This window comes from Gadus macrocephalus, chromosome 18, assembly GCF_031168955.1.
Source record: "Gadus macrocephalus chromosome 18, ASM3116895v1".
NCBI lineage: Eukaryota > Metazoa > Chordata > Actinopteri > Gadiformes > Gadidae > Gadus > Gadus macrocephalus.
Genome location: NC_082399.1, coordinates 14,379,241 through 14,396,288, shown reverse-complemented (window position 1 = coordinate 14,396,288; position 17,048 = coordinate 14,379,241). Strand labels below are relative to the sequence as shown.

Genomic DNA, 17,048 nt, shown 5'->3' with positions numbered 1-17,048 from the left:
ATGAGCTAGCACGCCAACATGCTAACGCCACCGAGGCTAATGAGCTAGCACGCCGACATGCTAATACCGCCGAGGCTCATGAGCTAGCACGCCGACATGCTAATGCCGCCGAGTCTCATGAGCTAGCACGCCGACATGCTAAAACCGCAGAGGCTAATGAGCTAGCACGCCGACATGCTAATACCGCCGAGGCTCATGAGCTAGCACGCCGACATGCTAATGCCGCCGAGGCTCATGAGCTAGCACGCCGACATGCTAAAACCGCCGAGGCTAATGAGCTAGCACGCTGAAATGCTAATGCCGTCGAGGCTAATGAGCTAGCCCGCCGACATGCTAATACCGCCGAGGCCAATGAGCTAGCCCGCTAATGCCGTCGAGGCTAATGAGCTAGCTCGCCGACATGCTAATACCGCCGAGGCCAATGAGCTAGCACGCCGACATGCGGATGCCGCTGAGGCTAATGAGCTAGCACGCTGAGTTTCGAGTCCCTGGGAAGGTAGGGTCTGGTTGCAGCCTGTAGGACATGGGGCGTATTCCGATATCCATACTTCCCGTATTTAATAACCCTTACCCTAACCCTGTTGCGCTAACAATTTAGCCTGTTGCGCTAGCTTGTGAGCCTGATTTTTGCTTGCATGTGAATGCACTGTTCTTTCCATAACATCGTTAAAATGTATCGTTTACCAAGGTACAGTGAAAATAATTAATCATGAAAAATGTCCCACTATATCGATGTTTAAAAAGGGACGTAACTGACTAACGTCATCGCTGGCATTAAACCTATGACGATTATGAAATTGCAGTTGGATGTGGATGTCACCAAAGAGGTCCTTTGCTGCCACCACTTCTTTTAGATGACGTTAAAAGTCCCGTTGTTTTGTCTAAACATCTGGATTTAGCAGCTGTCAGGCGCACAAATGGGAGGGTGGGCGGCTTAGTCAATTGAACGTTCAGTTTAATTCCATCATCATAAAACTTGAAAAAATAACACTTTTTTCAAACACAACTTTCTCTTTGTAATGATACACAGATCAAGATAAAGTGGATTCAAATAACACCATATTAATATGCTGTTTTGAACCATCGTCGCATGACTCCCAACTCATTTTGTACATCTATTTAACACAGAATATCAAGGTCGTCACCAATTAATACCAATAAAGATCCACAAAACACACTCACCATTACAACGTCAGTCATATTGAGACACGCATCGATCTGTCAATGTTGATGCTGGATCTGTCTTTGGCACTGTTGTTTTTAAATGCTCATATTTCTGGCAAAATACCTCGATCATTCTCTCAACACAGGTGTTGCATCTCGAAGTGGTATGTAGCAGTACAATAGCAGGGTCAAAACGGTGAATGCGGGAGAGAATACAGTATTTGATTACATTTGCGCTTGTGTTAGTGAAAAACTCAACATGGCAACCGGAGGCGCACAGAAACCATGAATCACAGGTAACAGGTGAACAACAGTGGTAAATCTCCGGTAATCGCTCAACATCAAAACGGCACCAGATCTTAGAAGTATTAAACTCACACTCTGTGGCATTACTTACTTCATTTATCACCAACATTCCTTCAACAACCAATACTAAGTATTTCAGGACAATACCCAATACAAACAAATTGCACTACAACGCAACTGAACTCGTAAAATACTGACAAATAGAAATACAGGCGTGGGTTAAATTCGTCCCCTTCAACAGACGGGTAGTCAAGAGCACCAGGAGTGGGGTGGAGAGAGGAGCATTCATCCATTACTCTCCTTCTCAACCCTGGTCTTCTTTGGCCTCCTCGGGCTTGGCCTTCTCTTCCTCCTGGGGGCCGGCAGGGGCTTCGGCTGGCTTCTCCTCCTCCTTCTCCGCCTCTTTCTCCGGCACCTTCTCCTCCTCTTTCTTGGGTTCAGGGAGGAGGAGGACTTTGCCTATATTCTGTCGCTCTTGCATGCGTCTCATGGCATCAGCCACCTTTTGAGGAGAGAGAGAGAGGGAAGAAGAAAGAGAGACAGTGACATGGGAGATAAAGACAGATAAGAGTGAGTTAGAGATAGCAAGGGAGAGAGAGAAAGCAGTAGAGAGCAAGGGGAAGGGGGTGTAGATAGGTCAGATCCACTCAGGTCAAGGCAATTTGCAAAGCCTTTGAACATAGTTACAGTTTCTAAGGGCTTCCTCTGTATTCAAACAAGCGACACTACTGGTTAGAGATTCACATCGCTCCTCAGAATGGCCTCTTGGTTCAACTAGAAGTCAATGGAAGTCAATAGGGAGGGAAAATAAATGCAGCTTCTCTTCTTCTATTGACTTCCACGTAAATCCAATCTCACCTCCTAGCTTCAACCACTTCCTGTAACGTATACCCAATGGTCAGCCTTCGTTCATTTAATAAAGGATATTACATCAACCGGAACGCCATTCAAATCAAATACAAGTCCTGAAATTCTGCTTCAAAAACCCATCGTCCTGTAAGTGAAGACGAAGATTAAAGAAGGAAAGAAGGTGTTTAAACTGATTAAATAAATACCATGATTCCGTAATCTAGATCTTTGCTCAACCGAGTCTGACATTCAAGCCGACATGAAAATAAACGTTTTATAGATGATGGTAATAAAGGCAAGATTATGCAAATCGATACATTTGATGCCAAATGCTTCTTAATTCAACAGTATTTTAATCACTGTAAATATATATATAATATATAAAATGTGGAATGATGGTATTTAATGTAATGTGTGTGTATATCCTTTGCTGCAGTGCATACATTTCACACCGCACAATATGTTGTTTCTGAAGCCAGCTATTACCATAGAAAAGGCCCTTTCCATGAAATGAGGCCATCTATTATATTATTTGTGTCGGTTTCTTCCTGGAAGGCAGAAGATGATGACGGAGATAACAGTGGCGATGTGATTCCCGAGCAACAAGTCATGCAGCCTTACTCAACCCCCACCCTTCCCAACCCCCCCACCCAGGGAACTCAACCGCAAACATCCCCCCAACCCCCGACCCCACCCACCTCCACCCACCCCTAATCGCCGATGCCACGGCAACAACGACCGTCGCCTAGCAACGGCTGTCGGAACAACCGTGTGACGCGGGGAGGGTCGCCGCTGAGAGAGAGAGAGTCAGACGACGGCAGGTGATGGAAACAGCAGAGGAGACCACGGCTCCAGCGGTCCGTCGTCGGGGGCGACGGTCCCCGTCTCCTTAATGGAGGTCGGGATGAATGAATGTGTGTATCACCTCGGCTCCTCATCCCCCGCTAATCATGTTGTTTGTGTCACTTGTTTTTTTCTGCTTTGCATTTCCTGTGATCCGCAACAGAGATGATTCAGCACCAACTGTGCCCCGACACACACACACACACACACACACACACACACACACACACACACACACACACACACACACACACACACACAAACCCACACACACACACACACACACACACACAAGAGCAAATACACACACACAAACCCACTCACACACAAGCGCAGCTACACACACACACAGAAACACACACAAACCCACACAAACACACGCGCACACATATGTGCACTCACACGCACACACGTGCGCACGCACACACACGCACACACACACGCACATGCACACAAGTGCACACACACACACACACACACACATACGCACACAAACAGGCAGCGCAGACAGACTCCAGCGTCAGACTGCGACGGCCCGTGCGGCTGACCCCTCACATGTACGTATGAGTTAGCCTCAGTGGGGGAGGGGAGCGGGGCGCGGCAGGGAGCCAGCCATGATCAAACCAGCTCGTCGTGGCGCTGGCACAGCTCGACCGCAGCGGGTCTCTCGACGCTACCGGCCCCGCCGCCACTGGTCTATACCAACCTGTTGTCCGCGAGGGTATTGCAGGTTATCAGGAAGATAAGATAATTATAATATTCATAAGTATTAATATTTCTTCTCTGAATTTGATTTCTGTCATTTTGAGAAATAACGTTGCGATGTTTGGTTGATTATGTTGTTTTTATGGCTACTTATTATTTTATATGACAGAGAGGGTTTACGGTAAGTAATTGCTCTTTGTGCGTGACTTTTGTTTTGATTCCATCGCTCACTCACTGCATTTGTTTATTCATCTATTTTTAACTGTTTGCATATGAGGTCTGGGTCATAATCTAGTGGTCTGCCTCAACTCAGAAGATAGGAGGAATGGCGTACTCTATCGAGGCCCCTTTAAACAAAACCAAAACTCAACAAAAAAGCCAACGAAAGCACAACCCATCAGGGTAACGGTAATGGTGATCGCACCAGGTCATGCTGTGAGTCAACTTAATCTTAATAACATCAATAAGTTACTGACTAAAGCACAGAATTACAATGTGATTAAGAAAGAATCTGCATAGATTTACAGTTAATCTTTTAGATCACATAGAGATCGCAGATAGGAGTTACAAATTGTGCTCAAGAACAGGTGCTGTTCCTAGTCTAGTCTACAGGTAGACTAGTCTACAGGTAGACTAGTCTACAGGTACAGTAGGGTTCAAACCCAGAAGCCAACAATTAGGCCCGATCCCATTTCTACCCCCTACCCCTTCCCCTTACCCCTCCCCCTTGTTTTGAAGGGTATAAGGGGTAGAAATAATAATAATAATAATAATTGGCCTAAGGCCCAATCCCATTTCTACCCCTTACCCCTTCCCCTTTCCAAAGAAACAACGTTTCTTTGATTATTTGAGAGACATACATAAAGGAAACAAAAAGCATAGACAAAAGCCTGTTTGATTCCGACCTCTTCGAAGTGGTAGGTGGAGTCGATGCGGGGCTTGATCTTCCCCTCGGCGTAAAGGCCCAGCAAGGTCTCCATGGTGGTCCTGATGAGACTGAAGTCCTTCATGTAGCCCAGGTGGAAGCCACACACCGACTTGTTGGCCTGCATCAGCTTCATGGTGCTGATGGACAGCTGGTTGTACCACGTCTTGGCGATGGCCAGCAGGTTCTTCTTCTGCCCAGTCACACAGTTGGCTGCACCTGAGGCCGCCAATCAGAGACAGAGACACGCACGTGAGAAGCCATTCAGAGAGTGAGAGAGAGGGATTTTTGTTACACTAGTGCATGTTTTACCGAAGACGACGATGGTTCCCATTGGTTTTAACAGTCCAAAGCCTTTGTTGGTATCCGAGCCTCCGAGTGGGTCCAGCACAATATCAAGTCCTGGAGAGAGAGAGAGAGAGAGAGAGAGAGAGAGAGAGAGAGAGAGAGAGAGAGAGAGAGAGAGAGACTGTGAGTGAATGTTGTGCCTGTTAGGCCTGAGTCCTGTGTGCCTCGGAAATAAATCTATATATTTGTCATAAATCATTAAATATTCTAGTGCCCAAAAAAACCTGTTCACTCAAGTGTGGAATAAATCAAATCAACTTGGCAGATGGTATGATATAGAATATAATCGTGGATCACAATAGAAAAAAACAACACAAAATGTAAGGTAAAGTGATTCCAGTATGTTTTAGTGCCTTATGAACAGTTCTAAGCATGTTTGGACGTTTATCGTGATAATATCGTGAATTGCAATTATTTTTGGATAAAATAATTGTGACATGAAATGCTGAGCTGTAGATATACTTTGCCATAGATGAGGGATGAGGGAACATCGCCCCATAAGGATAGACATCGGGGGTCGAAGCATCCCCTTTGCAAGCCGACAGTGAAAGCCCACAGCTGAAGGCCATGTCGCGACAGATGCAAAATAATGCATTTTCAAGTACAACACAGACTCCAGCCACAAACCCCCCCTGCTACATCAGTGCACCGTGTGATGCGTTGGGTATAGCAGATCACACTCCCACTCTAACCACCACAGTACCCTGAACCCCCCCCCCCCTCACCCGCGGGGCTGATGTTGCGGATCTCCTCCACGTAGTCCTTGGTGCGGTAGTCGATGGCGTGGCTCAGCCCGCCCTGCAGGATGGTCTCGTGCTTGCTGGCCGACGCCGTGCCGAACACCGTCACCCCGGGCACCGTCTGGCACAGCTGGGTGGCCGCGATGCCCACGCCGCCTGCCAACCCATCAGGCCTGTGTTAGGGAGACGCTCTCTTCCGAAGACATTCCTGGTGCGGTAAGATGCACGTCGTTGGAGTGGAGACACGCGACACGCTCGGTTGTGTTCTCACACAAGCCAAGCGTGTTGTGAGCCAAACACGCGTGATGTGAAACAATCGGGGTCTGCGACATCGACTCTGTTGCTGTAAAAACAACCACTTTGAACGTTAAAATATTAGGAATTGGCCGAGCACCCGTGCGTCTCGCTCAAGGGCGCCTACAGTAAGTGGAGGACATTAGGGATCGTGTTACAGTACCACCATGGGCTGAGCGATCTTAGAAAGGGGACAATTTGAGAACAACACCGGTGACCATTGCAAATCAGACCGTGGATAGGCTTTTAAATGGGTGGGCTTATAAGAATCAAACTGTTTCAATCCAGACCAGTCAACGGATGTCAAAAACACAATTCCATCTTTTTCAGTGTGTAGCATTGGTAAATCGCTGAGCGGTATCCGCCTGTAGGGGGCAGCACACTCGTATAAAGCACGCTGCAGTGACTCTTTAACATGGTAGTTAGGCGGCACATAATACCTGTATGAGTCAGTATTTGTGACAGCACTGGCATTGTAAAGCCAGTCTGGACACAAGTAGACCAGATAAGAGTTTAGTTAAACATTCAACAGCCTTTTTCTTTCAAATGTCACAGGTTGCTAGAGCAACAGTAGCCTCTGATAATAATTTATAATTTTATAGGAGTTGCAAGCAGGCTGGGCTATCAAAGGTGCACACACACACACGCACGCACGCACACACACACACACACACACACACACACACACACACACACACACACACACACACACACACACACACACACACACACACACACACACACACACACACACACACAGTCTCTCTCACACACAAACACACAGGCACACACACTGTCGCACACACACACACACACACACACAATCACATGAACACACAGACAGACAGTCGCACACACACACAGTCGCACACACACACACACACATAGTCGCACACACACACACACACACACGCATACACGGCTCTCTAAAAATCTTCACCTATGATCTCTTGGCAGCTCACTTGATGTGTGGCAAGTGGCCGCATTTAGACCCGTGATTACAGAAGCAGAAAGCATTAGACATTGGAACATGAAACCTGCCTTTCATTAATCCATCCCTTAATGCCTTTAATTAAATCATTTGGATGCTATTGGAATAATTTCAGGCCATTATCTCTGTTTTATTTGTTTGAAGAAATGACACAACAGAAAGGCCCTGGAGATCAGAGACCACCCTCGGGTCCCCCCCCCCCCAGCCACCAGACGGCCCCTGGCTGAATAAGACCCACGGAGCAGGTAGGGCCCCAGCTGGTGGAGGACTTTGGGTTAGATCCCGGGCCCCGTCTGGGAAAGAGTGTGTGGGAGGGAGTGTGTTTGACATTAGGTGGAAAAGTACTTCGAGGGTCCACAATGGCTTGACGAGCAGGACATTCAACCGGGCCGTGTTCCAACTGACTGAAAGAGTACATTATCTATACTGCATAAACAAACTGACACAAACTCACACACACACACACACACACACACACACACACACACACACACACACACACACACACACACACACACACACACACACACACACACACACACACACACACACACACACACACACACACACACTTAAGTAATGTGGTTTGCCTGCATCCTCTTTATTTCTGCCAAGCGGAAACACCACCCTGAGGTGTCAGTTATGTTTGTTTGTATAATGCGTCATGTTCACAATCTAAAGTTCACCGGAAGTCCCTGAAGTCTGGTATACCTGTAACGCACATAGCAGTATACATCAAGCAACCGCTGTTGAAACCCTCAGTGGGCCTATGGGCGGAGGGTAAGTGAACCTTTGGCCTGACCTCCTACCCGAGGACTACAGACCTACCAGTTTACAATTGAGTCATGCAGCAGTTACCGTCACCCAAAGAAATGTCTTTGTGTGTCATTAATAAGAAGGCATGGGCTTCTGGCTCTAGGATCCCTACAGGTTGACTTCAAAACGTTGGTTTCGAACCCAGAACTACCACCCGACCACTACTTCAATTTTCAGTTCCACATCTACCCCGCAAGTCCTACATTACATGATATGTATTGAGCTGACGCTTTTTCTCCAAAGGGACTTACAATAAGTGCATTCAGTAATGAAGACACAACCCAAGAAGTGCATGAATCATGCAGGTCCATAAAAAGCCATTGAATAAGCATACTGCTTTAAGTGCTACAATAGAAGAAAGAGTGGGGGCAATATTTGAAATTAGTTTGGGGCCGAGGGCCAAGAGGCAGTCTGAACAGATGAGTTTCAGTCTCTGGTGGGAGATGGGTAGGGTTTCATGTGTCCTGATGCCCGCGGCTGTCTATGCAGGGTGTGGAGGAGTGGCGTGGTGCAGGAGAACCATAAGAGCCGGGCTGCTCGGTCCTCTAACCGGCTCCCTGTACCTAGCCTCCTGTAACGTCCTATAAAATCCTAGAACTACATAGCTGCGTCCTAGTGTCTGTAACATCCTCCCTGTGCCTAGCCGCCTATAACGTCCTATAAAATCCTAGAACTACATAGCTGCGTCCTAGTGTCTGTAACATCCTCCCTAGCCGCCTATAACGTCCTGCAACATTTACAGAATTTGACGATGCTTATCCAAAGCGACTTACAGCGGTTCACACACACATTCACACATGTATTTAGTCAGCGTGTTTACCTTCCTCTGTGCCAGTTTGTCTTTGCTCTCTGTATCAAGCGTCCCAGCATTTTCCTAGTGTTATTCATGGGTCCTGGTTTTCCGATTCCTGCCCGTTTGCTCCCGATTACGTCTTTGCCGTCACCCTGCCGGATTGTTTGCCTGATTCACTGATTTCCCGTGTACTGACCAATCCGCTAGTAAGGACCATTGTTTTCTACCCAGACTTTTGCCTCCCTTCCTTTTGAGTCCTTTCCCCTGCTGCTCACTCAGCCGTTACAATAGCCTCCTACCTGAACCTAGCGTACTATTGCCTGCGACCTGTACCCTAGCGTTCTACAATGTCTCCCCTGCACCCTTAGCCTGCAATAACCTCTTGGTGCCTCCTATCTGTACCTAGCATACTATAGCCTAGCCTAGCACCCTAGCGTTCTGCACCGTCTCACTTGCACCCTAGCCTCCCCTCACCCCCTACTAGCACCCTAGCATTCTACACCGTCTCACTTGCACCCTAGCCTCCCCTCACCTCCCGGTGCCTCCTACCTGCAGCCATGTGGACCAGGACGCTCTTGCCGGGCCGGAGGTTGGCCATCTCGAAGAGCATCATGTGGGCGGTGAGGTAGTTCACGGGCAGCGCCGCCGCCTCCTGGAAGCTCATGGCGTCAGGCATGAGGAAGGTCTGGTCAGCCGCCACCACCACCAGCTCCTGCCACAGGCCACTGCTGCTCAGCACGATGACCCGGTCACCGGCCTGCGGGGGGAGGGGGAGGAGGGGCGAGAGGTGAGGGGGAAGAGATTGGGAGAGGGGAGGGGTGGGATGGATGTTGGAGGAAGAGGAGTAAGGGGTGGGAGGTGAGGACAGGGAGATAGGGAGGGAGATGAGGGGAAGGAAGAGTAGACATGCATTAGGGTGTGTGTGTTTACATTCTTAGCTTTGAATATTGAATCTCCAACCCTGGCTGATTCAAAGACTTTGTTTGATGACGTTGTGAAATGACGATGGATCGTGGGAGTTCTAGTCTTCACCAACATTGCCGGTTATAATCTATCTGCCGTGATTCTGGCAGAAAACCTAAAAAAAACGAATATTGTTGGAAACACAAGTACACAACTCAATCAAATATTTACGGTCTCGTCATTTTGTTAATATTTTGATGCCTAAATGTTACATGTTATATCTTTGATGTCAACTTTATTGATTATGTGTGAGGATATTCTTGTTATCCTTTCAAACAATGAGGCCAACATTATAATGCCAACAGTCTTCTTGCTGCCGACGTCGACAAAGATTTAAGTGTTTTCTCGCCAGGACTGGCCTTGTCTGCAGATGCTTCAGTCTGCAGATGATGTCCTCAGGATAAGTTGCCGCTTCATATTTTATTCAAGACAATTTTAGATGAAGGAAGTCAACGAGACCCTAAACATGTCCGGTGGTAGACCTACAACCCTTCAGATGGCCATTACATCCTGATTTCACCCTGGGGTCAAATTAACCCTGTCAATCTGATAGGTCTGTCGACTGTTTATGTCTTTCTGTCTGTATTGTAATACCAGGCATACTCTACACGCAATATACGGCTGAATTGGTGTCGCAAACCAATCTTCGGTACGAAATCACAAGGTTGCCAGCTCTGATTTGGTGGTGTGGTGCGAGAGCCCCCATGATTGCATCCCCCTCTTCCAGATCCAGTCTGCGCCTAGTGGGAGCATCGTTTGAAACAGGCACTTGGTCTCCAGATCAAATACGCTACCAAACACATAAGGAAGCATTTTTTTGCTGGGGTAGCACGATTCGATAGGCTCTGCTATTGATTCGCACTACGGCAGCAGCATACATTGGCAGAACCACGGTCCGAGCATTTTCATTGATATTTCCCCTGTGGTCTCTGCGGATATTTTTGTTGAAGCTCTTGTAGTGCGAGCTGTACAATGAAGCAATTTGTCAGACTGGCCAAGAGGAAGTCACCACATTATTTGTCAAAACTGCTTCTTTTTGATACACGTCTAGAAAGATGGCACCACAGATTGTTTGAAATCAGGGTACGGAAGAGTAGCTAGTCGATATGTGGAAACAATACGATTTTCTGTATGACTGTATGTTCTTATGTATGAGAGGCATCTCCATGCACAAAGAGTATTGCTTGAGTTCTCAATCGCTTGATTCTTTTTTTTTTATTCTGTTCGTTCCTATGACTATGTAAGCACCGCGGTGATGTTAGTTTGATGATATTCTCTTGCAGAAAAGAAATCAGATCAAAATAGAAAAGAGTTGGTTCGGATTAGTCTTGTTGAAAAGACTGGACAATTACAATGTTTCACACGAGTAGATCACAGATATCGATATTAAACACGTTTTTTCCCTAACATCAAGGACAATTTGTAAGCAGTTCTAATATTCAATAAATCGTCTCTCAATGAGCTATTGGAATTAGGAAGCAAAAAAAAGGAAATATTGATATATATTCAATCTGAATTCATCATCAGGGATATCATTGTGTGTTGCCATCCATCTAATACAACCCAAATATATACAATTCATATCGATAATGCAAATAACAAAACATCCATTTTCATGGTGGGCTATGATATAAAACTAAATAGGCAATAAAAGTGTGAGTGTTGTGTCATGGACAAAAGACAAGTGTGTCTTCAGTTAAAGACACAGCTTCAAGCGGGAAGCCCGGTTGTAATGGAAATGCTAATCCCATGATACCGTGCCGTAGCGAACCGAACCAGAGTGAACCGTGCCAGTATAGTATAGTGGAAAAGACCAGTAAAGGCACAAACAAAAAAATTCACCAGTTGATATTTCAGTTTTTTAAGACGAGCAGAAAGGCTTGCGACCATCAGTATCTTTAACCGTCGCTCACACACCGTCAACAACCACTGACCAGACAAAGCTCAAGACATCGCCACTAGGCACTTATGTTTTTTATCTGCTGAAGGCAGATGAAAAATCTCAAACATTCAAATAAAAACGGTACTTGTGTACATTCCTGCAAAACACAATGGACTCATGGAACATGTAGCATGACCTCTTCTGCATAGTGATATTACAATAACACCGATATAAACTTATCACCAATCAAGCTCCACTGGCTGACACACCAAGGCCACAGGAAAAAGATCTGAATGGCTGGAAGAAGGAGCCAGTGCTTCCTGTTACCAGGGCTTAAGCATCACCAGGTCAGATCCACTTCCTGTTGCAGGCGCACACATAAACCCACACAGCTATGCATGCACAAACACACTTACACAAAACGAACAAACACACACACACACACACACACACACACACACACACACACACACACACACACACACACACACACACACACACACACACACACACACACACACACACACGTCCAATGTAGATGTTAACAAGTTGGTAAATGTAAAGGGTTTAGTTAGAAGTCACTAGCAGCCAATGGAGCAGTTTAGGGTCATGGGGGTGTCTGGGCCCAGCTGTTGATGACAACATGAGCTGGAATGCAGCGCTCCCCACTGAGGACTCCTGGTGGAGGAGGAGCGGGGGGCCAAGGAAGGAGGGAAGGAGAGGGGAGTGAGGAAGGACAGCGGGATCGGGAGGGAGGAATAGAAGGGAGTGAGACAATGGAGGGAAAGATAGAGATGGAGAAAGAGAGAGTGCAAGAGATAAAGAGAGACAGAGAGGGAGAGAGAGAGAGAGAGAGAGAGAGAGAGAGAGAGAGAGAGAGAGAGAGAGAGAGAGAGAGAGAGAGAGAGAGAGAGAGAGAGAGAGAGAGAGAGAGAGAGGGAGAGAGAGAGAGAGAGAGAGAGAGAGAGAGATAAAGAGAGAGACAGAGATAAAGAGGGAAGAGGGAGAGGGAGAGAGAAGGACAGAGATGGAGAAAGAGAGAGCACGAGAGATAAGGAGGGACAGAGAGAGGGAGAGAGAGAGCGAGAGAGATGGATAAAGAGGGACAGAGAGGGGGAGGGAGAGTGAGATATATATATATATATAAAGAGAGAGAGAGAGAGAGCAATGGAGGAGAGAGAGAGAGAGAGAGAGAGAGAGAGAGAGAGAGAGAGAGAGAGAGAGAGAGAGAGAGAGCAATGGAGGAAGAGAGAGAGAGAGAGAGAGAGAGAGAGAGCAATTGAGGAAGAGAGAGAGAGAGAGAGAGAGAGAGAGAGAGAGAGAGAGAGAGAGAGAGAGAGAGAGAGAGAGGGACTGAGAAAGGGAGGGAGAGAGTGAGAGAGCTAGAGAGGGACAGAGAGAGGGGGAGAGAGATAAATGGAGAGAAAGGAGGCGGAGATAAGAGTCTTGTGAAGGTTGATGATGATGATGAAATATAGGAGAGAGAGAGGTGAGGGGGGGATTTTCCAAGCTGACAATGAGGCTCCAAACAGGGCGTCTTCTCCGTGCACGACAAAGAAAAAGACACATGCACACAGACACCACTCACACACAGTGCAGCGAGTGAAGCGGCAGGTCAGATAAGGAGAGTGAGACACACACACACACACACACACCCACCCACCCACCCACCCACACACACACACACACACACACACACACACACACACACACACACACACACACACACACACACACACACACACACACACACACACACACACACACACACGCACACAATAGCTTGGGGGATAAAAACCTAGTTGCCAGCGACTATTTGATTATATGACTATATACTATATGTCTGTTTCTATTGGCCCGGATGGTCTAGGTTAGGGCATTCGATTGGGGCCCTAACCCAATGTCCACAGCCTACCACCCTGTCAGCCTCCTAGAGCAAGACGCCCCCCCCCCCCCCCCCCAGATACTGGCATGAATGCATAATGCAGATTGTAGAAATTGATGAAAGGAATGGACACACACACAAACGCACGCACACATACGCACACGCACACACACGCACACGCAGACACACCTGAAAAGAAAGACATAGATCTATTATGTATTCAAAGGTCAAGTCTGTAGCAGGGCTGATCCGGTGCTGTTCAATTACTAGACTAACTAATTCGACCGACCCCTACTGATCATTGCATTATAGCGCCACAGATTAACCACTTCTTAGCTAATTAATAATCTTCGATACCTTTTATCACTTGTGATTGTTTCTGGCTGTGAAGATGCGCACTTGCTATTAATATTTATTCATCAATTATAGCAATGATTAATTCATAATTTAGTCTTTAATAACAATGCTATATTCATAATTGAGCGTATAAAACTATGAATCGAAACATAAACACGGTTTTATATTGTGGGGACGTGCTCATAAAGATATACACAATTGAAATGAAACTATTATCCTGTCATTCATAAAAATAATGAATGTGTCAACAATGATTAGGACTATAACAGTCAACGTTAGTGGCAGCGTTACAGCAGACACATTTGGTTTTAACAGAGGTGTTTTAGACATTGAGTTAAGATCGGTCTGTTCGCATCAGGCAGAATGGGGGTGAGAAGAGGTTGAGGAACACTAACAGCACATCATCAGACTTGGCTGCAAAAAGTCTTATCCAGCAGAAAAGAAAGAAAAAAAAGCAGACTCAATACTCCCTCGAAACGCTGACTGCAGTCTAAGGAGAAACGTGCAACAAGTATTACTGCCTAAGCCATTACACAGACCACAAACACACCATGAAGCCATCGATCAGTCAGATGGATGTTTGGGTGGGGCTGCTCTCTTCCATGTACTACTTTTCATCCAGCTTTTTTAACAGAACCTAGGTGAACTTTCACACAATGTCTTCCACTTTTCCCTTATTAAAAACCACTTTTATATGTAGTCTATATTCACATGACAAAATAACATTGATCCAGAAAATCTGTTGTATATACAAAAACATGACCCAATAACATTGATCCAGAAAATAACTTGCAAATGTAGATTACACAAACACGACACAATAACATTGATCCAGACTCACTTTCCTGTCTTCCACGTCCTCCCCGGCGGCCTCCACCACCCCGGAGCACTCCATGCCCATGGTGACGGGCGGGGAGGCCAGCGCGTCGTACAGCCCCTGGCGGCCCATCAGCTCGGCGAAGTTCAGCCCGCACGCCTTCACCCGGACCAGCAGCTCGCCGCTCCCCGCCGCCATCCTCTGGGTCTTGACCTGGAGCTTGATCTTGTCGTAGCCCCCGTGGCCGGTGAGGACCAGGGCGCGGAACGTGTGGCTCTCTTCTTGGGCATCGTCAGCACTAGGCGCCGCCGCTGGCTGCTGGGGCTCCTCGGCTGGAGCCGGGTGGGGTTCTGCGGGTTTGGGTTCTGCAGGTTCTGGGGTCTTCTCCAGGTCCACTTGCTGTTGTTGGATCGGTGCTTCTTCGTTCGACATGATGCAGGGCAATATCCTTTGACTATTTGCGAATAGGCTGTAGTGATGTAGTGTCAGTGAGTGTGGTTGTTACTATATTGTAGCTTTAAAAGTAGACACGAACTACAGTCTCACAGACAGCCTTTTCTGCGGATGTGCAAACCAAAAAAGTGTGTTGAGATGTCACTGGTGGGAAGGCGCATTTGCTCGAAGGAATAGGAGGAATGTGTGCGCCCTGGTCAGAAAGTAGCGGACTGATTTGGGTTGCTTTCTGGCATCGCGACCAAATGAGCTGGAGAGAGTGGAGTGGTGGTCGTCAAAACCCGGAGCGGTGGATCCCCACAGGAAGATCAGGATCGTGTGTTGCAGGAATGGGCGTCACAGGTGGTTTGGTGGTGGAAAAGTCTGCGAGGAATCCTCCAGTGGTCGTGACTCGTGACTTATTATTCGACATCAAAATTGACTTTATGAACCTGCCCACATGACCTGGCCAGGCTGGCCCACACATCTACCCTAACAGCTGCTAAGAAATGGACATTGAAACGTTATTGGCAACTTCTTATTGATTTTGTGACGATATTATTGTTTTCCTATCATTTTCCGTGTGTGTCTGTGTCTGTGTGTGTGTGTGTGTGTGTGTGTGTGTGTGTGTGTGTGTGTGTGTGTGTGTGTGTGTGTGTGTGTGTGTGTGTGTGTGTGTGTGTGTGTGTGTGTGTGTGTGTGTGTGTGTGTGTGTGTGTGTGTGCGTGTGTGTATGTGTGTGCGTGGGTGTTTTTGGCGGGTGCACACAAATAGAAAGAGTTTTAATGCGGCCTCTTTCTTAGTGAATTTCGCTATCGCTATTTTAAACTTTAAAAACTAAAATAACATTAAACGGACAATGGAAACAGAAACGCATGCGTTCTGCACCATCCTTCCTTCCTCAAATGGGGTTTGACCTCCCATCGCACTCATCTATTAATAACTCAGAAGAACCAGAAAGGCATATGGACAGCAGGGCCGATACATACTTGAAAACTCAGACATCAAATCCTATACCTCATACATGCTTTACTGGAACCTTGCTGCAACACCCCAGTCACTAACCATGGTTGGTTCTGTATGTTGTAAACCGCAACGAGGTTGTGACCTCTGGCCTGGGTGACGTCTGAGAGGAAGTTGTGACCCTCAGTTTGAGGACATGAAACGTCAAGCTCGGTGAAGACTCGTGGTCTTCACCTATCACTTCCTCTCAGCCTTCTGTCGGGCCCGTTTGGAGCGTCTCTCTGAACCCCATAAGAAGTATGCACGTCCACAAACAAACAGGGTTCAGAGAAAGTACTCCTAAATCCTACACGTGTAAACTAAGTACTCGTTTGTCGTGGTGAGCTTGCGTGTTGCTGTGAAACACATTCCATTCATAAGTCGGTTAAGCTCAACAGAGTCAATGATTTAGCTCTGGTTGGTTAACCCAACTGCTTTGGTCTGCATGGCAACAGACTGCTGTTAACAGAGGCGTCATCTTGGGTCAATCACAGTTGTCGCCCGTAACACTATGGATCTGCTACTTGATGTACCAGGGCGAGGGAAGCAGACTAAACCAGTGAAGAAAAGTCTACTTCTTTCGCCCTGGTACACAAAAGTAGCAGAGCAATAATGAGTGCTGTCAACTCTCTTTGAAAAGGGCCCAACCTGCCTACCATAAGTCTAACATAATTCAAAAATGTTAAATTCCAAATCTAGAATCAAAGAAAACATTCAACTCCCCATTTGTGAATGTGTATTATCTGAAGTACAGCTATATAAGTAGGCCTATCATTATAGGTCAATATTGTACAAAATAATTGGGCTTAAGTTAAGAACCCTGCAGTAAAGGCTTCACTAGATCACCTGGATATGCTTTTATCAATGCAGGAGTGCAAAAGCATTTCATTCGTGCAATGTGGTACTTTGACCACTAGATGGAGCCAAATGCAAGGG

The 17,048-nt window shown here is 46.7% G+C and overlaps 1 protein-coding gene across 1 annotated transcript; it reads right to left on the bottom strand.

Annotated features, from left to right (window-relative positions):
- Positions 1-938: 938 nt before the first annotated feature.
- Positions 939-15,413, bottom strand: LOC132446012 (synaptic vesicle membrane protein VAT-1 homolog). Its single transcript, XM_060036060.1, has 6 exons — positions 14,703-15,413; positions 9,324-9,531; positions 5,866-6,036; positions 5,105-5,194; positions 4,773-5,011; positions 939-1,972 (listed from the first exon to the last, which is right to left on the bottom strand). The coding sequence occupies exons 1-6, from the start codon at positions 15,108-15,110 to the stop codon at positions 1,775-1,777; spliced, it is 1,314 nt and encodes a 437-aa protein (XP_059892043.1). The 5' UTR covers positions 15,111-15,413; the 3' UTR covers positions 939-1,774.
- Between the last annotated feature and the right edge of the window lie 1,635 nt (positions 15,414-17,048).

Coding starts and splice junctions, on each gene's coding strand:
- LOC132446012 (XM_060036060.1), bottom strand. CDS start 15,110: ATGTCGAACGAAGAAGCACCGATCCAACAACAGCAAGTGGACCTGGAG. Junction 6,037..9,323: donor CCTGGTCCACATGGCTGCAG/GTAGGAGGCACC, acceptor ATGGGTTGGCAG/GCGGCGTGGGCATCGCGGCC. Junction 1,973..4,772: donor CCACCTACCACTTCGAAGAG/GTCGGAATCAAA, acceptor TCTCCTCAAAAG/GTGGCTGATGCCATGAGACG.